Source organism: Antechinus flavipes, chromosome 4, assembly GCF_016432865.1.
Source record: "Antechinus flavipes isolate AdamAnt ecotype Samford, QLD, Australia chromosome 4, AdamAnt_v2, whole genome shotgun sequence".
Classification (NCBI taxonomy): domain Eukaryota; kingdom Metazoa; phylum Chordata; class Mammalia; order Dasyuromorphia; family Dasyuridae; genus Antechinus; species Antechinus flavipes.
Genome location: NC_067401.1, coordinates 299,287,401 through 299,312,347, shown reverse-complemented (window position 1 = coordinate 299,312,347; position 24,947 = coordinate 299,287,401). Strand labels below are relative to the sequence as shown.

Below are 24,947 nucleotides of genomic sequence, written 5' to 3'. Positions count from 1 at the left end.
GTTTTCTGGATGAATTTGTCCTGTTAACATTTATAGTTCTGATTGCTAAATATTGCTTACACCATATCTCCCCCTCCCATTTCAATAGATAAGGTAGTAAAAGAAAAGGATTGTGATCAATGTTAGTGATCTTTAAAGCAATATGCTTCCACTTTACTTACTCTCTTTCTCCCTTCCAGAAGGCATCAATTGTTCTTAGGTTATTGCCAATCTTTTGATCCACTCTCCAAAAGATAAAGTTTGTTTTTCTTGTCATTCTCATCCTATTAAAACCCCTGTTTTCCTGTTTAGTTTAGGACAGTGTTTTTGTAAAACAAACCTATGTATGTGTGTGAGATAGGTAGTAGAGGTGGATGAAGATGTGACTATATGTAAGTTTTCAATATTCCTTTTTCTGTTTCAGATGTGACTAAAGCACATGTGATACCCAAAGAACAACTATTCCAATTATTTTTGTATCATCTTCTCATAGAATCCAAGTAAAAGGAATAGCAATCTCCCTTTTCCATAATTTTTCCTCTACCTTTTTCCTTCTCTTCTTCTTACCTCTCAAGACTACCTTCTCAAAAAGAAAAACTGCCCTCAATTTCTTATTTAATTCATTTTTTTTTTTTAACATGAAGTCTTTAGAGTTCTGGAGGAATAATTTTCTCTTTTCCCAGTTGTTGAAATGCATTTGCTTTTCTATGTTTCTCATGTCTCATGTTTTTATTTCAAAGTTTCTACTCTGTTTTTATTCTTTTATTGCTTGCCAGGTTTTATTTGATCTGAAAGCTCTGTGTTTTGGCTGTGACATTTCTAGGTGTTTTCATTTTAGAAACTTTTAGTTAATTCCTTTTTATATCCACATTATTCTTGGGTTCTAATAAATCTGGGCAGTTTTCTTTAATGATTTTTTGAAATATGGTATGCAGGGGGCTGAGGTACCAGACATGTCTAACACATCTGATGATCTTATGATGTCTCTGTGCAATTTTTTTTTCCAGGTGTCTTATTTTTTATTCTGAATATTCTAAAATTTCTTCTGTTTTTTTAATCTCTTGATCTTACTCTAATATTTCCTAATGTCTCATGAAATTATTGATTTCTTTTTGGTGTATTTTAGTTTTTCAGGAGTCTGGGCCTTCTTGAGGTATTTTTATTCTCATTAAGTTTTGCTCAAGAGATCTTAATTCATTTCTTATCTCTTTCTTACTGGTACTCATCTAAGTATATTTCTGGTTTCCCATTTGTTTCAATCTTCACAATTTCTGGCTGTCTTTTTTGTGCCATTTTGAGTTAAACATGATTACTGATACTTCTTTTTTAGGTTTCTTAGTTTTTGTTCAATCTGATCTTTATCATTGCTAGGATGATATAAAGTGGGAGAATGGGTCCTATATGACCTTTAATCTAGATATCTTAACCAAAAGCCCATAATTATCCCAATGTTGTTTCATATTTTTATGCCTGGCTTAGATAAAGGCAGACGATCCAGAGCTGGGAAAGATACCAAGTGATGTTATCTAATACCCATTAAGCTACCTTATTTAGACTTAATGTCAGGAAAGGGGGAAAAAAAAAAAAACTTCCTTAACATTTAGAGCTAGAATCAAAAAGTTCTTGAGAGTTCTGAGCATGGAGTTGAATCTAGAGATTTCACAGTTAGAGATAAGAACTGGAACTTTGTTTTCATAGGTGTAGAAAACTCTTGAGGAGGACACTCTTACCAATGACGACATCTTCTCTCAGGATCACAGTTTTAGAGAATTTTCCAAAGCACAAGGATGTTGTCCAGGATCTTTCAGCCAGTATGGCAGGACTTGATTCCAGGTATTCTTGGTTCCAAGGACAGTTTTTTTTATCTGCTACACCATGCTTCAGTGCATGCTAAATCTATGAAGAGAAAAGTTATTAAGGATAAATACAAGATTTACAATTGGGTTCAAAAAATAAATTTTATAAGTTTTTAGTGGCTTAAGCATAATTATATAGTATTTTAGTGGACAAGTTCTTTGTGTGTGTTAGGACAACTGAAGAACTGAATTCAGCTTTGAGGCTGCAGAATAAAGGCTATGATTCTTCTGTACTTTGTCCTAGTCAAACCACACAGCCAAAAGTATTATATTCATTTTTGCAAATCACAGTTTAAAAATGCCTGAGAAACTGGGAATTTTCCAGAGGAAGACAGTTAAGATGATCAAGAGCCTTGGATAAGTAATAGCTAATGTTCAGTAGAAAGAACTGGATGTGTTCATGCTTCAGAAAAGAAAATTTAGGGGCAATATGGTATTCAGTCATTTCAGTCATGTCCAACATGTCATGATCCCATTTGTGGTTTTCTTAGCAAAGATACTGGAGTGATTTGCCAATTCCTTCTCCATCTCATTTTACAGATGGGGAAGTAAGGCAAACAGGGTTAAGTTGACTTGTCCAGGACCACCTGCTAGTATGTGTGTGAGGGTACCACCTAGCTGATACAGTGGAGATTCCTTTTTTGCATATGATTTGGGCTAAGTGGCTATTGACATCTTTTCCTATTCTAGAATCCCATGATTCTTTGCAGTGGTCAGCACAGAGGTCAGGAAGAGGGAGAACTTCAAAAACCACTTTGGATTTGGTAACAAGATTATAGATGATCCCAGAGAGACAAATTTCCATAGAGTAGTGAGAAAGGAAGAATTGCAGCGGGTTGAGGAGAATGTGAAAGTGACAAAGCAGAAGTAATGGATGTGTTGAGATATGTAGCTGTAAAAGAGAGAGAGATGGATGAAAAAATGCTGTGTACATACCTAACTCTTGTGACCAATACTATGGAAAAGGAACATAGAAGGAACATTGGAATGGAATCCTTGCAGATACCCCATGATATTAGGAAAGTAGGTTAGAACCAGGTTGTGAAAAAAGTTATCATGATTGGAGCTTAATTTGTAGGCAGTAAAAAGTTGTTTAAGGTTTTTGAACATTTGAGTGCTCAAAAGAGATAAGATGTGAAACTATGCAAATCTTTAAAGTGCTTTATAAATGCCCGCAGTAATGATAATCCTGTTTTAGAAAATGTATACCTAGGAGTATAGGTCTTAAAGGTGGAAGAAGTCTCAGAACATCCCATTCCCCTTCCTTCTTCTTGTTTTACCAAAAAAAAAAAAAAAAAAAAAAACTGAAGCCCAAAGAGACAAATGAATGTTACCTGAGGCTTAGAAGTAGCAAGGAATAAAATAGGTTAAAACCTACTAAGGTTAAGTCCTGAGTTATTTCTACTATCCTATGTATCTTCTTTGCATTTATTGTTTATTATTCATTATTGTTTGTTATTTACCTTTTTTCCTACTACTGTACACTATTCTACTCCAGTATGAAAGGGAAGGAAATAGTTAGTGCATGCTTAATAACTGTTGTATATGTTTTCACAACCATATCCTGACATCCAATTCATTAAACTGTGAGTTAAACTCATTCTAAACTGAAGACTATTTTATTAGCCACTTAATTATTTATGGTACCAACCCAAACAAGCCCCTACTAAACACAGGATAAGTACTTGCTGAAAGAGGGAAAAGAAGAGATTAAAAGCGAAGACTGTAACTCACCTGATGCCTTGAGATTTATTTTTTGTTATACTAGTTTGGCACAATTATTATATAGTTTAGATAGAAGGAATGCCTCAAAGTACTTGCTCTAAAACATGTTCTCCATGCATTCTATGAATTAAAGATTAGGATATAATATTTTTCCATTGACTAGTCTGGAAATACTTTTTAATGATTCACAAAATTTTTCCTATCAAAGTTGTTTGTTTCTTAAAAACAATAAATGTATATAAACATTCTCCCTGTATTCTGTGCCTCCTAGCTCAGCCCTTTATCCCCACTCCTCTCTTTTGCTTTTAATCCTCATCCATGAATCTGAAGCCAAATTTAAACTTTCTATAGTACAGTGTAGGCTGGAATGCACTGTCCTAACCTACCCATTCATTAAGAAGGCATGCAACACTTGAAGTGTTTATGGTTTTATCAGTGCAGAGGCAGGTACTTCTCCACTACTTCTTACCTAAGGAATTGCTTGAGGCACAAAAGTTTAAGTGTTTCATTCAAGATCACTAGCCAGTAAGTGCCAGGGCTTAGATTTGAATACAAATCTTAACTCCAAATTCAGCCCTCTGTATTACCATTTTGTCTACTTCTTAACTACATGTTAGTTAATAAGAAAAAATCCTACAATTATTTGGGGAGGTCTCTTATATGATTTTTGTTTAATTCTTTCTCCTTTCTTTTTACCCCTTCCTCCTATAATACAAAATGCTAGTATTCTTATTAGATGTAAATGATAATAATAATGGCATTTATAAAACATCTCAAGGTTTTCAAAACATGTTGCAAATCCTATTTCTTTTGATATTCATAGCAACCCTGAAAGAAAATGCTGTTATTACTCCCACTTTACAGATAAGGAAACTGAGACTGATGAAGATTAAGCACCTTACTCAGGATCACACATCTGAGAAATTTCTGAGGGAAGATTTGAACTATAGTTTTTATTTAGAGTCTAGTGTTCTATCACTGTGCCATCTAGATGTTTTAATCACCATTTTAATTTAACTAGAATAGTGACATTAAATTATTTATTCAAAGCCTTTTAGGTTGTTAGAGGAAAACATTAGGTAAAAATTTTAAAGATTGGACCTACATATTATTTGGAGATGAGTACCTATAATTGTAGGCCCAAAGGTATGCAAAAATCTAAAATGTAATATTCTCTGTTGAGATTTCCTTGGGGTCGCTGGAGGCAGCCTTCCTTTCAATTCAGTAATCACCACAAAGTGCAGCCAGGGATTAAAGTCCAAATCCTTTATTGTCTCTTTCCAAGTCTTGTCTCCTTTCCTGCTGCTCAGTTAGCTTTCTTATAGTCCAGATCCTTTATTATCTCCTTCCTTGGGCTGGGCAGCTTTCTGGAGAGTCTTTCAGTCTGGCCTTGGTTCTGAGAGCTTGAGCTCCTGCCTGCTTCTCTGGCTTCTGAATCTTCCCAACTGAATCCTGGCTTAAGTTCCTAGCTCATATGCCCCACACTGAGTACAAACCAATCATTAAATCACTAGGAAACCATTTATTATTAAATCAATGCTAAACTAGATTTAACCATTATTGTCTCCTCAATTCCACTTAGTACCTTGTTTCAAGTTCTGGCCCATAACATCTCCTTGTAGGATTAAATCAATCATACTGAACTAAATTAGATAACTATTGTCTCTATCAATTCCACTGACTTAGTACCTTGTAAGAATCCTTTGTTTGAAGTTCAGAGTTCTGGCCTATAACACAAAATGAAGTATTGTATTGGAATCTCAGAACAATCTATGGTTACTTAAAAAAAGACTGGCCTTGCAGTCCACTCATTTAGGAAACAAATGGCTAAAAGATGCTCATTGTCCAGGTTATATGTAATTGAATGACCAGTCTATCAAGTTGATACACTTATATATCTGAAACAGATGAGCAAATAAGCTGCTATCAGACTTATTAGTAGCAAAAAGAAAGCAAGGTAGGTTGCATTTGGGAGACTGTCCAGTGCTTTTTAATAATTACAAGCTCTTCTCCAGCACAAATCCATCCTTTTAAAAAAAATGCAAATATGCTACTTATATTATGTTGATCTTATAATTTTGCATATGTATTTTGCATTATTTTGTGTATATAATTTTGCATTATATTTTTGCACATCTGAAAGTAGTCAATCACTCAACAAGCATTTATTATGTCCTAAGCAAAGTGCATCTACCTTCCTCAAGTCTCTCCCTCATTCCATTAAGTTACTAAAGTGATTTTTCTAACGCACAGGTCTAGCCATGTCATTTCCTTACTCAAAAAACTCTAGGGGCTCCCTATCACTTCTAGAATCGAATACAAAGTCCTCTGCTTTGCATTCAAAGACCTTCATATTGTAGGCTCTTCCTATCTTTCCAGTCTTCTTACAACTTACTCCCCCACCACATACTAAACAATCTGTTGATGCCCATTTCCTTACTTTTCCAAAGACAGGATACTCCATGTCTTAGCTATGGGCATTTTATTTGACTGTTCCCCCTTCCCTGGGATGCTCTCCTTTTGCCTACTTGCTTCCCTTCTAAAAACCTGTCTTAACTGGAAGTCTTTCTTATGCTTGCCTTCTGTTATTATTTCCTAATTATCTGGTGTGTAGACTTTGTATGTATTTGTCTGTTTTTGTTTCTTCCATTTCAGTATTTAATACAGTTCCAGGCATTTATTGACTCAATGATTTGTATAGTGTAAGGGAAATGAGGACACACAATTAGAAGAGATTGTGAGACTAGATACATAGCCTGAGAGCTACATTGCTTTCCCCAGAACGAAATAAGCCTATGATACCTTGACTAGATTCCCCTAGGGATTATCCAAGGGGAAAACAAGGGCAAGAATTATGCAAGATATGAAAACTATAGATGGATCACAATATCCGTAGATGGAATGAGTACTCATATCAGTTAAGTCACAGATTTAGTGAAGTAAAGAAACATGACTACAAATCTGTTTTTACAGACTTGAAGTAATTACTAAACATGAGATTAATTTAGCACACTGTGGCAACATGGAGAAATAGAGGTTCTATAATTATTTAAAGGCCTCATAACTCATAAGTATATATAATTTAGTTATTTTTATGTAAAAGATAACTATAAATTACATGGTTGATCAGAAAATAGATGTTTAGATAAAATTGTTAGTGTGGGGGAAAAAAAGGTTTCATTCCTAAAATCACTTGTGTATGCTATTGCCTGTCAAAAATTTTTTAATTTAGTAAATTCTCCAAGCAACTGATGGCCATGATTGTAATTCTGTACATGTTACACAGTGTTTTGATTACTACCTTAGCTTTGTAAAGATAATAAAAGATTATTTTGATTCATAGGGCTACAGAGGGATATTCAAAGGCTATGCTAATGGAGGGCCAGCTATGGCAGATCCTACTAAACTAAAAAGCTCTGCAGGCCTCCCAACCAACCAATTAGATATTGGACCTCATAACTAATACAGACAGGCTCATCTCCAAAGAGTGATCATCTAGTGATTATTTACTTTAGCATCAGCAATTCATAATTAAACCTTATATTTTTATTGCACTTTAGAGCTTACAAACTACTATTTCTACAGTAGTCTTGTGAGTTAAGAAATATAAGGAATTTTTAAAATTTAACAAATGAGGAATCTGAGTATCAAAAAAGTTAACTGACTGACCAGGATCATATAACTGGTAGCATAACCAGAAGCCAAGTATCCTGACTCTAAACCTGTATTCTTTCCTTTAGTATATATAGAGTGGAAAGTGGTTATGATTTCCTGCTAATTATTCTGCTTATGATTTGCATCATAATATTGATAAAATAAGTCGTATGATTTTCTAGTACTAAGTCAGTTTTTAAAAATAGAGAGGTTTATGTAATTGTTTCAAAGAATTGGCATAACTATCTCAGAATTACTTACATTTATTTCACTGGGATAAATCATTGCATTTTCTTGAAACATTTAGATATTTACTAGTATTCCATAGAATAAGAGAAAAATCACTAAATTTGGAGTAAGAAGTCCTGAGTCTGAGATTACTCTTGTTACATTGGATGAGTTATTTATCTTTCAGGATTTGTTTCATCATCTGATACTGATGTGCACTTCTCTTATAATGTTTCTCTGAATGATTGTAAAAGTACTTTGTGATTATGAATTATGTTAATAACATACTATACTAAACATTATTTCTAAAAACTAATATTTAGAGAAGAAAATTCTTAATGAAAAACAAAGCTAAGGCTATATATTTCATTATGATATCAAGAATTACACATTGCTTCCATTTTGAAGGATTTTATGTTAGCTAGAATTCAACTTATAAATTTCTATTAAGTAACTTAATTCTTTTGCTAATTTGGATGCTGAGTGAGAAATTTCACATATTTAAGTTTTGTTTGATATCTTATTTTTATTCATAAGGTTCCATCAATTTTAATTAGTTAGTTTAATTAGTTCTTGAGAGATTCAATGTCATAGTGAATTATGGGCCAGCCCTTGGATTTAAGGAAACCTAAGTTCATGATCTACCTCTGACCCATACATAATCTAGCCAACCATGGCAAGTTACTCTCTTCTCAGACAGTTCTCTAAAATTTTAATTATACTTGATAACCTAAACCAGTGGAGAAAATTTCCACACTAGCAATCTCCCAACGTGAGGAAATCACTAGTCTAGAACAATACCAGAAAGAACAGTTCTTAGAGCAATATAGTGAAATAAGCTTAACTCTCAGGACTCCAAGTTTATTTAGCACTTTACTTTCTCTCTATGTCAGATTTGAGACATCTATATTATATTCTACTAAGTAAGTATATGACCTTAGACAAATGATTTTAATTGTCCCAGTTTTTCCAGCTGTAAAATGCTGAGGGTGGATCCTAATAAGATCAGAGTTGTCAGGTCACTTAGAAGGTATTCTGTTTAACCCTTACACCTCTTTCATTTGCTAAACAAGGAAACTTGAGATAGAGTTTAAAATGAAACCCAAGATCTTAGAGGTAGGTAAGTGATAGAAATAAATAACAAATTCAGCTCTCCCCCCACTTTACTGTGATGATATTTTCATATTATTATAGATTATTCATGATCTCTCAGGTTGAATAGATCTGGATTCTAAGGGCATTTTTCTCTATAAATTTAACGTCTTTCATAGACTTCATCAATTCCCATAACCTTTACTTATTTCATTTACAAGGTGGAACCCAGGGAGAAAAGCATAATAGCTAGGATACTCTCTCTTGCATCTTGTTTGGAAGAGAAGTTTAAAAAAAATGTCTTCTAGGAATTGGGAGTGTCCTCTTCCAGAGCTGTATGTAGTTGTTTAATTTAATAGACCCTAGTTCACTTTAAAGAGCTGGTATTGCTCTTAGTTTCAATTCCAAGATCTGCTACTGACATATAAGCCAAGTGATTTTAAACAAAGCTGTCTTTTCTTTCATTTGTAAAGTCAGGAGAAAACATTCTCTAACCTGAAATCAGAGAAATTTTAATTTCATTATAAGACAAGAGAGTCTTTTTCTTTCCTAATGTGGAAGAGGATTCCATATAGAAAATATTGCATCTATATATGCATATGATCCATATATGCAATATGATTATTTGGATTTAAATTTTGTTCCAGCTTTTGTATTTTTAAAAGTAGAGACAAATCAAATTTTAAATTTTGCCATTTAATACAGAATTTTGTTTTTCATAGCATATATTCAGAAATTCAGTATTGAGTACCTACTTTGTGTTGGGCTACTTTGTGCTGAGAATATGAAAATGAGCTACCCATTTGGGCAGTTCTCTAAGCATTGTTATTCAATAGTGCACCCTCACATAATGCATAGGAATGGTAAATGTTTTCTAAAATAGTATAAAATGCTCATTAAAATAATAGATTTAGAAGAACAACTACAGGTTCATTTCCAGCTTCTTTTTCTACATAGAATTTCATGATATTAAAAGCTTTCACACACATATTAAAAGCTTTTCATATATTCATATAATATGTTCTTAATCCAAGTGATATACTTTAAGAAAATTTGATTTTACATATTACGTTCTTGACCATATTCTAAATGGGCTTTGTTACAGACGATAAAACACAATTTAAAAAGTTAACTAAAGAGCTTCAATTTATATTTCTTTTTTTTTTTAATTAAGCTCTGACCTGATAGATTTCTATATGTAAATTTTTAATTTTCTTTTTGTAATTACTTGATAAATGTATTAAAAATTATATCCATTTTTTCTCCTGGGAACATATTTTTAATCTCAATGAACTTAATATATACCACCAAAAACTATCTGATAGGCTTAGTATCTTAGTATGCTTTCTTATATTATGAACCTGCCTATCACTATGAGCAAAGTGATTAGATGACTAATAACAATAGAGAATAAACCTGTGTTTGTAAATTAAGATTAATAGTTAGAAAGAAAAGTTAACTTAATGAAAAGTTTGAACTTACAGGAGAATTAGTAGACATGCTTAATAATGTAAGCAGACTGTTGAATGGATAAAGGATAGTTGGAAAAAATGTCGATTAGAAATGAAGAGAATATTCTGATCCTGGAGCCAAAGTCTTAGGCTTTTGAATTTGAAAAGAACTTTTTAAAATAAAAAGTAAACAAAAGTTTTAGGGAAATATGCAAAAAGGAAAGTAACATTGCTAGCCCAATTAAATTTCCTTAACAGAGAAATATAATCAATAGATATATATTTCGTAAGATAGATTGCTAGAAATACAATCAATAGATATTTCATAAGAAGGATTATATTAAAAATATTGTGATTTGGGGCTTTAAAAAATATTGTATTTTGATTCATTTAAGAATATTTTTTCACCCTCAGCAATAGATATGAATTATTTTTGTATTATCCCATATTAAAAATCATTTGGCAGCTATTATGTCAGAACAAAGCAAATAGCAAAGCTATTTATTTTTCTTTGTTTAAACTCATGTATTTTTTCCCTTAGAATGCGGAAATTTCAGTTTTTGAAGTGAACATACGTTTTGTTGGTGGACTTCTCTCAGCATACTATCTCACTGGAGAAGAGGTAAGATAAAAGAGTGAGTGTGTGTGTGTGTGTGTGTGTGTGTGTGTATACATTGCATTTTATTGTAATGTCAATTTTTCTTCATTTCATTTTTGGTAACCTATTCCATTTCCTCTATATGAAGTACAGTGTATGAAATTTGCGTGGAATTACTTATCTGGTGCTCTCATTTCTCATAAATGTTTGATAAATATAACTGGGGGAGAGAGTGGTATTTAGGAAGAAAGGGATAACAGTGCAAATTGCTAATATGTATTTGGGGGAATAGTAGGGAAGGAAATAAACATTTATATAGTGTCTTCTATGTTATAGATGCTATGCTAAATGCTTTTTTAAAATGTAATCTCATTTAGCTCTCAACATTATTTGTACACTGTTAAGAAAAGCCTAGACAACAAAGGCAAAATGACTTGCCCATGGACAAGATATTCAGGTCTTTCTGATTCCAGGCCAAGTACTATATTTATTGCATCTGATATATCTAATTGATGCACCTTCTTTATTGATTGATATATTTTTATTGATATATTTAGTCCTAATGAAGCATTCCTTAGTAGGCAGCCATTAGTGACCAAAGAAACTTGTGTCAGTATTGAAGGCAATGCTTTAAGCCTTAGAGCTACTTTCTGACCTGAAGCTCAAGTTCTGATAAGTAAAAGAATTGATTGGAAGGAATCTAAAAATGGAACCTTTGGGAAAAATACAATTCCTCCATTTAGTAAATTACAAACTAAAATAACATCTCCTTTTCCTCTTTTTGAAAGATTCTGTTGATTGTTATTTTATTCAGTGCTCTTAGTATAATGATTATTGTTGTTGCTAAAAAAAAAAAAAAACTGGAGTCCTAATAAACCATTTCCCTAAGTTTACATTTTGTTTCTCTTAAAAGTCCCCCCCAAAAAAGCAAATTTTCTTTTAACCATGAGGCCTTTAATGTATGTAAGTTTCCACTAATACATTACTTTTTTTTTTTTAAGCTTTGAATTACCTTTATAATGATGACCAAATAATATAAACCATGTAATCCTAGCTTAGCAAAAACCAAGGGCTTATATAATACACATTATTTGTAAGAACTTAGATTGTCTATAAAATTTCAAGATCAGTTATAAAGATGCTAAATCAAATATGTAGCAGAACTCTCGTCCTTTATATTACTGTCTGCAACAGTGGCTCAATTTTTATCAAACTCTTGCTGGAGTGGCATTTTTAATATCTAAGTAGATATCTAGCCACTTCTTGATTATCCCAAAGAGCTCCAACTAGCCATGATTTTTTTCCTACCAAATTATGTTTGGTGATCCTATTCTTTTTGTTTGTTAAAGAAGTGAGATTCATATGTTCTTCAAAATTCATAAGCAGGTGTTCCTTGGGTTCCACTGTTTTTATATAAAAATTTTTTTGGCAAGATTGTTAGAATGGTCTAGTTTTTTACAAAAATTGAGAGTTCCGTGTCACATTGACAAGTAGGATAGAAAACTAAACATTTTCTTTAGTCCGAAACTGTCTCCACAGGACAAAAAAGCAAGAAATATAATAATTGGATGTCAGCTTGTCCTTTATAGGGGAAAGTTTAGGTTAAAAAAAAAAGTACTTAATAAAAATCACCATCCTCCTTTTAAAGCATTCCATGAGCCTTGTGTTTTTATATGATCTTTGCTTTCTTTTCTTTTGCTTAACATGAGGAATTGTATTCCTAAGAAGCCATTAAAAAAATTTCATATCTATAGGAATTAATGTTGTTAATATTCATAATAATAGCTTTTATATGGTGCTTTACATATTTTATTATGTTCCCACAACAATCCTGTGGAGTAGTTGATGTTATAATCTCTATTTTGCAATTGAGGAACTGAGAGACTGAAAAATTGCTTCTTAAAGAGTAACAAAGGTGTTTTCTTCCTATTTTCTCTGGCTTGTGCATTACTTTTGGAAAGGAATATTTGAATTGCTTTGCAATGATTCTGGCTTCCTTTCCATAACAGCTGCAGTACTTAGCAGGTAGTCTTTATTGTATAGTATTGGCCTGTATGGCCTGACTGAGAGAGGAGATACTAGTAGAAGGAAATAATGGTAAGGGAGATAGCTTTGTCCATAGCTTGGAGGCTTTTTATTTTGGTACAAGAAAAAAAGAAAAAAGATTGGATGTTTATATCAGTAAGATGACAGTTAATAGTAACAGAGTTGTACATGCAACTTTTAGAAATCACTGGGTAACCACAAGGTAGAAAAAACATAATTAGAATTTCATGTGGTAAAAATTTGAAAATTTTAATTGACTCAAAACTGAAAATAGGTTAACTTTTTGATAGGACAACCAGAAAATCAACTATTATAACATTAGACTTTTTCTTTTTAAAAAGTACACAATATAGAAATGATTGTCTGACTTGTAATCTGAACTGGTCAGGCCACACACAGGCCACACATAGAGTACTATGTTTAGTCCTGTATGACACATACCCAGAGGACAACCAGAATGATGATGAGACCCAAAACCACGTCACAGAGAATGATTTAAAAAAGGAAAAAAAGAAAGAAATACTTGTTTAATTAGACCAGAAAAATGAAGCTTGATCAGTGGGGAAAAGGGGACATGATCATTAATCTTAAATATCTGAAATTCTGTGATACATACAACACACAGAGAGAGAGACAGAGACAGACAGAAAGAGAGGGAGAGAGAGAGAGAGAGTCTGTGTGGCTTTAGAAGACCAAACTAGGACTAAAAAGGCAGATTTTGATTTGATATAAGGAGAATCTTTACAATAATTAGACATGTCAGAAATTAAACAGATACTGATAATAAATTATGATGAATATCACTATCATTAATATTCAAAATAAGAGCATTTATTCAGTGCTTTACAATTTGCAAAGTGCTATACATGTCTTATTTGATCTCCATAACAACCCTCTGGAGTAGCTGATGTGATTACCTCCATTTTACAGTAGGAAATTGAGTTTCTGAAAAAGGTTAAATGGGTCACACAACATATTAGTATATGAGACTGGATTTTAACTCAGGTTTCCTGACTCCAAATCTAGCATTATCAACCACCAGCGACTTCTTTACCCTGATAGTGATTTCTGAGGTTTCAGCAAAGATTAGATGACTCCTAGTCAGGTGTTGTAGACATGAAGTGATCTAAAAGGACTTCTGGGCTCTCTCTCAAATCTGATGTTCAGTAGTTTTTAACTAGATTATATATGTATTTGTAGCACCAAAACCTGATTGGGAGAAAGAATTCTATATTTACCTGTGCAGATAATTAGTAGCTCTTCAATGAAAAGAAAACAATTGGCTATGCAGCCAATTATTATAGTTTGATTGAGAACTCTCAAATATCTAAAAGTAAGCAGGTTAAACTAGGAATGCTTTCTGTGTGGAATTACAAGTTCTATGTTTGTGGAGAAAGAAAGTTCTGAATTTTCTTTGTTGTATAGTTGTACAACAACTTTTTAGTTTGAAAAGGAAATGTCTTTATTTGCTTATCATTTTCTCTTTTAAGAGATATATATTCCATATAGGTATTGTGTGTGTGTGTGTGTGTTAATAAGAGAAACATGTTATTTATATTATGTGTATATTAATATAGCTGATGATCTTTATATACTTACATGGTAAGCAAAGTTTATCAGCATTATGAAGTTAATTGATTTGGTTATATTAAAATTTTCTTATGACTCTTCTTTTATTGACAAAAAGTCACAAATTAATCTAGTTAAGGTATTAAGCCAGCTTGCAACGGGTTTAATTAATCTAATTTATGAAAATTAGAAGCCAAACAGTTATCTGAAGGATAAGTGAAGGCATCATTCAAGGCCAACATGATCCTTTCCCAGCTACATCTCCTTTTCCCTGCCCCCAGTCCTTACCTGGTACTTGTTTACCACTAATTTAGTTTTACTTGTTCCAGTTTAATTGTTCCAGTTTAGTTGAGACATTTGTACTTAATAGTACAATTAAGCAACAAGGAAATAAGTTTCAAGATAGCTTTCTGAGCATCCAGTAATTTTTTTTTTTTTAATTTCCATTAAAGAAATCTTCATGGATTGCTTTTCTATTAACTTTTTTGTGGCAATTATTAGGTTTTGTCATTTGTCAGCTTTGTTAAATTTTGTCAGTCTGTCACATTGTCATCTCTAGGGTATATGTTAAGAAAAGATTATGATAATGTTAAATCAAGACAAAAACTGATAGACTTTGTAATTATTATTATTATTTTTTTTTTTTTTGCTGAGATAATTGGGGTTAAGTGACTTGCCCAGGGTCATACAGGCAGGAAGTATTAAGTGTCTGAGATCAGATTTGAACTCAGGGCCTCCTGACTTCAGGGCTGGTGCTCTATCCATTGTACCACCTAACTGTCCCAATTTTGTAATTCTTTAAAATCGTATTTGTATACAAATTTATGTTGCAGTATTCTAGTGCTTATGAAATTCTCTGCATGAAAAAAGGTATAAAAGCTTGAAAATGGATATCATTTAATTTGTTTTTCCCATAGTCATTTTGGTAAACAATCTTATTAAAGCTTTTTAGGCATATTAAATGACAAATGTATACTAATTGGTCATTTGGAAGAGTATAATTTAGATCACAACCTCTTAATGGTGTTAAATATTTCCTTATTTTATTTTATATTAAGGTTTTTTGCTACATTTTCTTGGTGCTTAGATTTATCCTTATATATGTTTTAAATAAATATTCTATTTAATAATGTTTAGAAAGAAGTTTTTTCTATTTATTATTGTCATTTTTGTGTGCAGAGAACATGATGTGCTCAGTATTTAGTATTTTAATTGAAAAAGGTTCAGTTTGGTAAAAATAATGATTGAAAACAGTAATGCTGGTGGTATTTGGAATTAAATTTCCATGTTTAATGACCTAAAACTGCAACATATTGATGTTCCATAATTATTCATAAGTGTAACTAATCATAATTGAAAAGTGATATAGGAACACATGGAGTAGATTTTAAAATACCTTGTATTTCATTGATATAAAAATCATTATCCTTTCTAGTCATTTAAAATGACAAATTTCATGCTTATTCCTTAACCAGGGCTTATGATCTATATTTATCTCCACATAGACATGGATTCTGTGTTTTCACTTGCATGGGAAATTACTGAAAAATGTTGCTAAATTTAAGAAAACTTTATCCCAACAGTTCCTAATAATGAGATTCTAATGGACCTTCCTAGAATTCTGAAACCCATTTATACTTTTGCATAATTGATCACTCCTTGATCTGATTTGGTGGTGTTAGGGCATTGATCAGGGAGATCAAACTCCTCAAATAAGAATATAATGGGCCTGGCCATGTCAAAAATATGTGGGGAAGTAACAAGACTTTTCAGTACTTTCTTAGGCTTCAGGGTACTTGCTTTGAATGAACCAGATCCAAAAAAAAGAGGTGTGTTCTTTTTTTGTCCTCCTCAGATTCAATATACTACATATATACATATACTGATTGTCATTACCAGAATTGCTTCTCTTCTGGGACTATTACATTACATTACATCCCCTATACCCAAAGAACACTCATTTGGAATTGTTCTTTCCCATTTCACTTTTTTTCTAACTAATACTTTCACATTCTTCTTTTAGCTATATTTCCAATGAGAAAAGTTCAAGAATAAAAAAAAAAGAAAAGAAAATTTCAGATTTAAGAGGAGATATGGGTATTGTTATCTGATCTGAAGTAGTTATTTGCTGATTTTTATCTTAATTACTTATTTAGACTACTAAGTTAATAATATCCATGACTCTTATAGTTTGAAATAGCCTATACTAATGTTTCAAATTTTATTTTGGTCTATAACTTAAATGTGACGCTAGTTATTAGTTAGTGGCTTCCTAATTTAATTTTCTTGTTTGTACTTGTTACAGTTGAACTGAAAAACAGAAAATATCACACAATATTTAATTATATATATTCATTTATTTGAGCAATAAACACAATAGTTTTATTTTAAAAACAGTTTATCAAGTGGTCTGAACCATAGAATGAAATGATAGCTAACCAATCACTTAAATTGAACTTCAAACATCTTTTTCTAATATAGGAAATGAAAATCAAATTTAAGTGATTATCAGCCTTAATTAACAGAACATAAACACATAAAATCCGACCTTATATTCTCATTGGCTCTGTGTTAAGGTTATATACATTGGTTGAGGGAATAGGTAAGAGGAAGCATGGAAATTGCAAAGAATAGATTAATAGCTTGCCCAAAGTCTCATATCTGCTCAGGTCCAAAAATAGGGCTCACATCTTTTAATCCCAATCCAGAGTTTCTTTCACCATGTAATCTTAGCTCTATCCTAGTTGTGTTTTGGGTTTGTTTTTATTGTTGTTTATGTTTTTGTTTTTTATGTGAATACCAATTGAGAGCAGTTTACAAATGGGAATGAGAGCTTCCGACATGTTATCTGTAACTTCTCTGGTAAAGTTTCCTCATGAGTCAATATTGGCTTTATATTAAAGTACTTTATTGGGTGAATTAATGCTAGTGATACACTAGAATTGTGACCATCATTTTATTCCATTTTGTTTTATTTGCATTTCTGTTTACAACTTATTCCAAATGCATCCAGAAACAATTTTGCAAATTTATAATCTTTTATTGCTAGGTTCCAAAGAACAAAGCAAAACAATGTAATTTCTGTTTAAAAACCAGAACTCCTCAAATCCTCAAAGTAGTTCTGAATTTATTAATAACTGCAAATTGTGATTGAAATGTGTAGTATATTTTTTCTTTTGTTTTTATGTAAAAGTGATGAGATCCTTCTTCACTTTTTCCTCTTAATGTTTTATTGATGAGTTTGGCGGTTATTTTTCATTTACCTTAGAAATTTCTTAATTCCCCTATATACACTTCTGTAAACACTTCATATAACAAAGAAAAACAGTTATAAAACTGAACAACAGAATGGCTCAGTCATAGAACATAAGAAATGGTCTTCCATAACTTGGTTTACCCACCTCCGTCTTAGTGAAAAGGACTTTGCTGTTTTTTTCTCAGACTGTTGTTAGGTTGCAAGAAGCATAGAAACTAAAATAACATATAAGAAAGCACTTTGTGACTATGGTGTGCTATGTAAATGTGAGTTGTTATTATAATTACCATTACTACTAATATTTTGTTCTCCTAAGGGTCTGAATAGAAACAATACTGGGACATATTACTAGCATGCTTCTGTTTGTTATTTAATGTTCTTTTCACCACTGATAAAATAACTGCCTTCTGTAGCTAGATAAAGATATTAGAATATAAAATCATTTTCTTTAAAGAACAGCTCTACATATGGGACAAACAGGGTCCTATACACCTCCTATGAACAGCTGATTTTGGTCTTTGTTAGTTCCTTTTATAATTTATTGTTGTTCTTGTTGATTTATCCTTGTTACTTTCTTCCCTGTTTTCTTCTTCCCTTTTTCTTCTTCCTTGTAGGCTAACTTAAGTGCTTTTTATTCCTCTGAGAATAACAGACAGTAAAATCATTAGAATATTTTCTCTGATGTCTTTTTAGTTTTCATCTTTTTCTATTTTAAGATGATCTTAATGTCAAGTACAAAAGTTCTTGATGTTATGCAGATGTGCAATTGAGGTAGAATATTGCCCTTGTTAAGGTCTGCATTCAGCTCTTTCAAGTTTTAAGTCAAATGTGGATAATGGTGCTAAATGAGAGCATAAATAACAGAAATCCCCAGCTTAGTATGAAAAAAAAAAGTAGAATCTCTGCATGATAATCCTTTCAGTTCTTGAAACATATTTTCCAATCAGCAAATATAAAGAAAAATGTGATACTTCATCATTCAAAATGAAGCTAAAATATAATAGTCATATTAACAGATCTGAATTGAAGGTATAACAATAGATTTGGTATGCTTTTATGTAATTAATCCAAAAAGCACTTAGGAATTGCTCATAAATCTACTAAATGTTGACAGCACTTTAATAAGTTATTGCAGACTTGAATAAAAATTTGGAATGTGGGTACTTACTATTTATTTTTTCTATATTCTTCACTTAGAGTAGAAAAAGAAGGAAGCTTAGGTTCTAGCCATATGGCATGAAACCTAACAGCAACATCAGAAATGAGTGATGAATTATTTAATTATTTAAATGCATGCTTGTCCTGTTCTATCATTTGGCTTCAAACTTCCCTCTATTGAAAATTGACTGACCCCAAAGTGTATGAGAAGAGGACATATAACAATTATATTAGTGGGATGATGGAACAAGGCTTTCCAGTATCAAGAACAAGAGGGCAAATTTTTCAGAATCAGCCAATCTCCTGAGTAGGGAGAAGGAGACTTTAACAGAGAGTCAAGATCAAGGAGCACAAAATCTAAATAAGAAGGTAGAGATAAAGTTAACAGAATGTGAACAAAGCTGGGCTAAAGGCAGATAACCCTGAGTTTATCTGTGTGGCAAGAGCAACTGTTTTGAGCTTCTGGGAGAAATGCCTGTCGTTGTTCCTTGCCATTCCCCCATCCCCCTCCCCTCATTTGAACTCTCAGGGGATACTACTCAAAGTTTTAGACCCATAGTTTACAGCCTGTGCTGATTTGAGTTGTTTCATGTTCTAGTCCCCACAGAGAGGGAAATGTTTATGGTCCTTATTTTGTCTCCATAGAGTAAACAAATAAGGTGTAGCAGTAGTATGATATGTCCACCTATGTTTACTGTGCTGTTCCCCTGTTGTAGTGTTTATAAAGAGTCACTTCAGATGGTGGTACCTTGGTATAACTTATGTTACTGGCAGTCTGAGCACCACTTTTTGCTGCACCACCTGCTCTGTCACTGCTTACCTAGTAAAGGTATATCTTATTTCCCACCATTTTTATTTATTCTTTTCATGGTTCCTTCACTGTCCAGGCAGATGACACAGGAACAATCTTTCTAGGTCTCTAATTTGGAAGTTAAGGCAATAGGGATTTAAGTTTTGGTTCTACCACTAACCATATAATCTAGCTTGAGTCATTTCTGTCATCCTCAACTTTTTCATTTGTTAAATGATGTAGTTGGACTAGATAGCCTCAGAGGTAACTTTTAGTTCTAATAATTAATCTCTTTACACAATTATGATTTTGTGTTGTGGCAGTCCACTTTAAAATGCAATCTCTGGAATGCATGTTCTCCTCTCAAAGTGGGCATAATTAGTAGAAAGAATAGCAACATTTTTGGAAAAACACAGTGTTAGTCCCTCTTTTTTTCTTTCAGTTTATTGAGGAATATTAGAATTTACAGATCAAAGTTTTAATTCAGGTGTATTCTATATAGTATTGCCCTATCATGTAATCCTCTGGTAGCTTGACTAAAATACAAATTAGATGGGGATTGATAATCTGAGCTAGCATCTGAACTCCTAAAACCTCAATTCAATCAGCTTATTCTCTTATTTCTGTCCTTGTTTCTTATAAACTAACTCTTTGTTGAATTCCAACCTTGAGAGAACTAATTAACAAGATTGGATAGGGTATGCCTGTGCATTCTTGAATAGAAATACTTTAAGTTCCAAGCTCAAAACTGTTCAATTCCCATATTGTTTCCCTATCAGCTATTTCGGGGGAAGGGGGGGAAGGGGTGTCTTTTTCTTAAATAATTCAGTTTAACTGAATCTTGTCGGGTTGCTGAATGACCAGCAGGTGAGTTAAGGTGTCTCTTGAGTCATCATATTTAAAGGAGTAGTTTACCAGTCTGTAAAATCTTCAAAGTCACCTTTAAAAAATTTCTTTTCAACATCTGTTTCATGAAGAAAATTACCTTACTTAGTGATAATTGAATTTCCTTCATTATGGTCTATCTATACATCTCTCCTTTAAGAGCTTGTTTATTTACCACTATATCTATTAAATGTTAGGTGGAATTCAATATTACTCCCAGCATATATGCAAATGAGGGGGCACAGAGCTTAAGAAAACAGATGGGGCTGAAATCCATTCAGCATTCTCAAATCAAGCTCTATGGACTTTGGATTATCAAAAGCAGTTTAAAAAGCTTCATACTGTTAATAGTAAGAGGATTTCTCCATTCCAAAGAGTTATATTCAAAACAAGCCTTCAGTAAGACAACCCAAAGTACAGAATGTACATGGGTGCAGAATAATCATAGAATATTTTCTGGGAAGTGTGTTAGATTTTTAAATGTCTAGATGTGGGTTTTGTGTGTGTGTGTGTGTGTGTGTGTTTTATTAACCACTCTTGAGCGAAGGTTGTTTGTAGAATGAAGAATATGAAATTTAGGTAGGGTTTTTAAGAACTAATTAAAAGGTAATTTAGATATTAAGAGCTAGCATTAAGAAAAAAGGACTAGTAGAATGTTGTTAATACTTAGCAGTGCTTTACATTCAATGGCTTCAGAGAAAAAGTGTTTGCTGACTCACCACTAAAAGAATAAGCACTTTTCTTTTTGTAGAAGGATCTGAACTTTCTAAAGGCAATTAAACTTTGCTTTTATTTTAAAAACTTTCTTTTTCGGGGAGTGAAGGATGTTGGTTTTAAATGTCTTTTTTGTTCGTGTTACCTGCCCTTTGGACTGATATCAGCCCCTAATCTTTAATAAAGCTTGATCCAAAAGTGTACCACTTACTTAGATTGTATAGAAAATAGTAGGGGGATTTCATACATAATTGCTAATCTCTCTCCTTATTCCTGCCTCTTAATTTTTCCATATTAAATCCCAGTTAATATTCCCTTTTCTATTGAAAGTCTTTCTTGATTCTACTGAATTCTAGTGCTTTTCCTTTGATTATCACTTTTTTTCATATGTATAAGAAAAGCAAGTAGTTGGGTAAATGGATTGTTAACTGTCTGTGACACTCTCCCCTTCCCCCCAGTAAGTCACTTATTCTCTGTCTCAGTTTCATCTATAAAATGATAATAACAACTACTTACCTGGGTTGTTGTGAACATAAAATGATAGAAAAATCAAAGCATATTATAATCCTTAAGGTACTATAATGCCAGTTATAATTACTATATAGTTTTCCTGTACAGTTATTTGCATGCTTTCTTCTTCATTCAGCTGAGCTCCTTTAGAGCAGAAATTGTCTTTTGTCTTTCTTTGTATCCGTAGCTCTTAGCACAGTGTCTGGCAATATAATAGGCACTTAATAAAAGTTTACTGATACCAAATTTATATGAGTCATTCAGTGTTGAGTAGCAACTTCGATATGGGAGCTTTCCAAGCCCACTTTCTCACCTCTGCCTCCAAGAAGCTATGAAATTTTCAAATAAAGATCTTAATATCTGAGATTACACTGAAATGGAACTGGTGACTGGGATGCAGTAATTACTTATTTTATAAACAATTTATATTTTATCCTAGATGTCAAAGGGAGACACTGAAACGTTCCATACAGGTTAGTAAAATGGTTGTGTCTATGTCTTAAGAAGATTTGGAAAGAATAAATTAGAGAGGCAGGACTCGGGACTGAGAAACCTAGGTTTTTTTAACCTAGGTTTTTAAAAACGTAGATTGAGCAACATCTAATATAGGAAATAGCATCATACATTAAGATTTCTTTTTACATAATGGTAATTCACAAGCTTGGAAGTAGAAATGTGGTATAGAGTACTGCCTGAAATAAAAAAGTAGAAATCCTGTTGTTGTGGGTATATAGAATAAACTGCCTGGAGATATGGATGATTCTTTTCTAATGGAGATCACAAAACTGGCACAGGGCAAGCTATAGTCATGATGGATGACTTCCAAATGTCTGCCCATCTGCTGAAAGTCTCATTCCACTAAAAGCAGAGCATCTGATAAATTTGTAATTTGCCTTACTGACAGTTTCTTCTCAGAAAGAAACTACTAATCTGGATTTAATTTTGACCCAAAAGGAAGAACTGGCAAGGTATATGGAAAAGAAAAGATCTTAGGAGGAAACAGTTCTAGTAGTTTAGAGTTTGTGGTAACAAATAAAACATAGCCTAGACCTTAGAAAAGTAGAGAAAAAATTCAGAGGATTTATTTGTAAGCCAGTGACCACAGAAGGGCTTTGAGGCTCTAAAAAAGAAATTCTTCTTCATCATTCTGCATCACAAATTACCTCCCTTAAGAGGGAAGTAGAGAAACATGTAAAGAAAGAAGTCAATGTGGCTACCCAGGGAACTCTCATCTGAGTTAAGCATGGAGTGTTTGTTCTGTTGTTTTAGTCAAGTATGACTCTTCAGGACCCCATTTGAGGGTCCTTGGCAAAGGTAGTGAAAATAAAGAACTGAGGTCTCTTAACAGGGTTAGGAAGTGTCTGGGGCTAGATTTAAACTCGGGAAGATGAGTCTTTCTGACTCCAAGCCCACTGTGCCACCTAACTGGCCTTTACAGGACATTTATAAAAATGTGAACCTATTAGGGGCAGCTAAATGGTACAGTGGCTGGAACACCAGGTCTATAGTCAGGAAGACCCATATTTAACTCCAGCCTCAGACATTTACTAGCTGTGTGACCCTGGGAAAGTCACTTAACTCCATTTGCCTCAGTTTCCTCATCTGTAAAATGCATTGGAAGAGGAAATGGGAAACCACTCCAGAATTTTTGCAAAGAAAATTCCAAATGGGGTCATGAAGAATCAGATACAAATGCAAATCTCTAATTTTAATAAGACCTTTTTTTAAAGGATGTCAACCTTTCATTTGATTTTGAATGGCACTAAATAATAATTCAGAACTTTGAAGGCTGGCTCATCTGACTTCTTTGTATTTGATGTCCTTCCAACAAATGAAAAGACTTTAAATAGTTTTAAAGGCTTTCAGATATATTTCTTTGAAAGTAAGCAAGATTATAATTCCCATTTTACAGATGAGGAAACCAAAATTTCCTAGACAAAGTGATTTGTCTAAAGCCTGAAGCTAGAGAAGTTTGCCATGGCTTTATGCTCACTTCAGAAATCTTTACCAATGCCTGCTTTTATACATATATCTATATCTATAATTGCCTTTTAAATATGTATACATTTTTCCCATTTTAGAGTTTAAAAAATGTAGAAATCAAGAGCTAAGCCTGCTTAATTTGTATAGATAATAGGATAATAATTATTATTAGAAATAGTATTTATATATTGGCAAAATGATTTATAAACTTCTCATCTAATCCTCACAACAACCCTAGGAAATAATTACCATTTTACAGATGAAAAAGCTGAGTGCTTTTACCAAGATCATACATCTAAAAAGAGTACCTTAGCATGTACCCGTTTATTTCTTTTAATAGAATGACGGTGTTTGGAATGCTATCATGCATTTATTTCATAGGTGTTTGTAAAATGGTACAATTTGCTTTATTATTATTATTTTTTTTTTTTTTTGCTGAGGCAATTGGGATTAAGTGACTTGCCCAGGGTCACACAGCTAGGAAGTATGGTAGTCAGATTTAAACTCAGAGTACCAGCCCCAAAGTCAGGAGGACCTATTTACTGCGCCACCTAATTGTCCCTCCCTCCTTCTCTTTCTTCCTTCCTTCCTTCCTTCCTTCCTTCCTTCCCTCCCTCCCTCTCTCCCTTCCTTCCCTCCTTCCCTCCTTCCCTCTCTATGCCTCAGTTTTCCTTACCTATAAAATTAAGGGGTTGAGCTAGATCATATTTAAGGTCCTATGATTCTGAGGCAAATTGCACTTGGTAATCATTAATAGGTATATGAGTAAAAACGGGAGTCCAGAGTAGACTTCTTGCTGGAAAATGTGTTTTAGCTGTATTGAAATGTGCTTTTAGAATATCTTTGAAAGCATTTAAATTATCAAATAGTTAGCAGCTTTAGCCTTGCCCTCAAAAAGGGAAGCTGACAGGCTCTTTTCAGTATTGGTTAATCATTATGTGTATGTGGATTAAGAAAAAAAAAGAAAATTTTAATCTATTTGTTTTCATTTGATTAGTACTTTAAAAAAAACAAAACTCTTCCCTAATAAGAAGAGTGCGTAATTGTGTAATATTTTAGTAATCTAGTGCCGATTCTTAATAAGGAATTCACTTATTGTTCTGTTTATGGTCCCTTAGAAGAACGAAAAGCTCATATTTTGAAAACAGATGCAGTGTTGGTTATGTAATGTGACATTTGGATAATATGATACTTAAAATCCTCTTACTTTTAAATGGAAAATTTTAAAGATACCATCAATCAAATTAATGCCAACCAATGAGCCACGTGTTGCAGAATCGTTATGATTTACACTTTAAGAGTTAGTTTAAATTTATGCACTTATTATTACTTCACTTATATTGACATAGGAATCATTCCTTTCCAGTGCTAAAGTTTTAGCATATGAAAGAAACTTTTATTGTAAATGTTTATATGACACATATAATACTTAGGGGAATTCATCCTCTAAGCC

At 32.8% G+C, this 24,947-nt stretch overlaps 1 protein-coding gene across 3 annotated transcripts in view; it reads left to right on the top strand.

Annotated features, from left to right (window-relative positions):
- Nucleotides 1-24,947, top strand: part of MAN1A1 (mannosidase alpha class 1A member 1) — a 176,559-nt gene that overhangs the window by 63,504 nt on the left and 88,108 nt on the right. For all 3 annotated transcript variants that reach the window (XM_051997641.1, XM_051997639.1, XM_051997640.1), the window contains one exon: nucleotides 10,527-10,607. In XM_051997641.1, coding sequence (XP_051853601.1) covers nucleotides 10,527-10,607 — 81 coding nt within the window. The remainder of the gene's footprint in view (nucleotides 1-10,526; nucleotides 10,608-24,947) is intronic.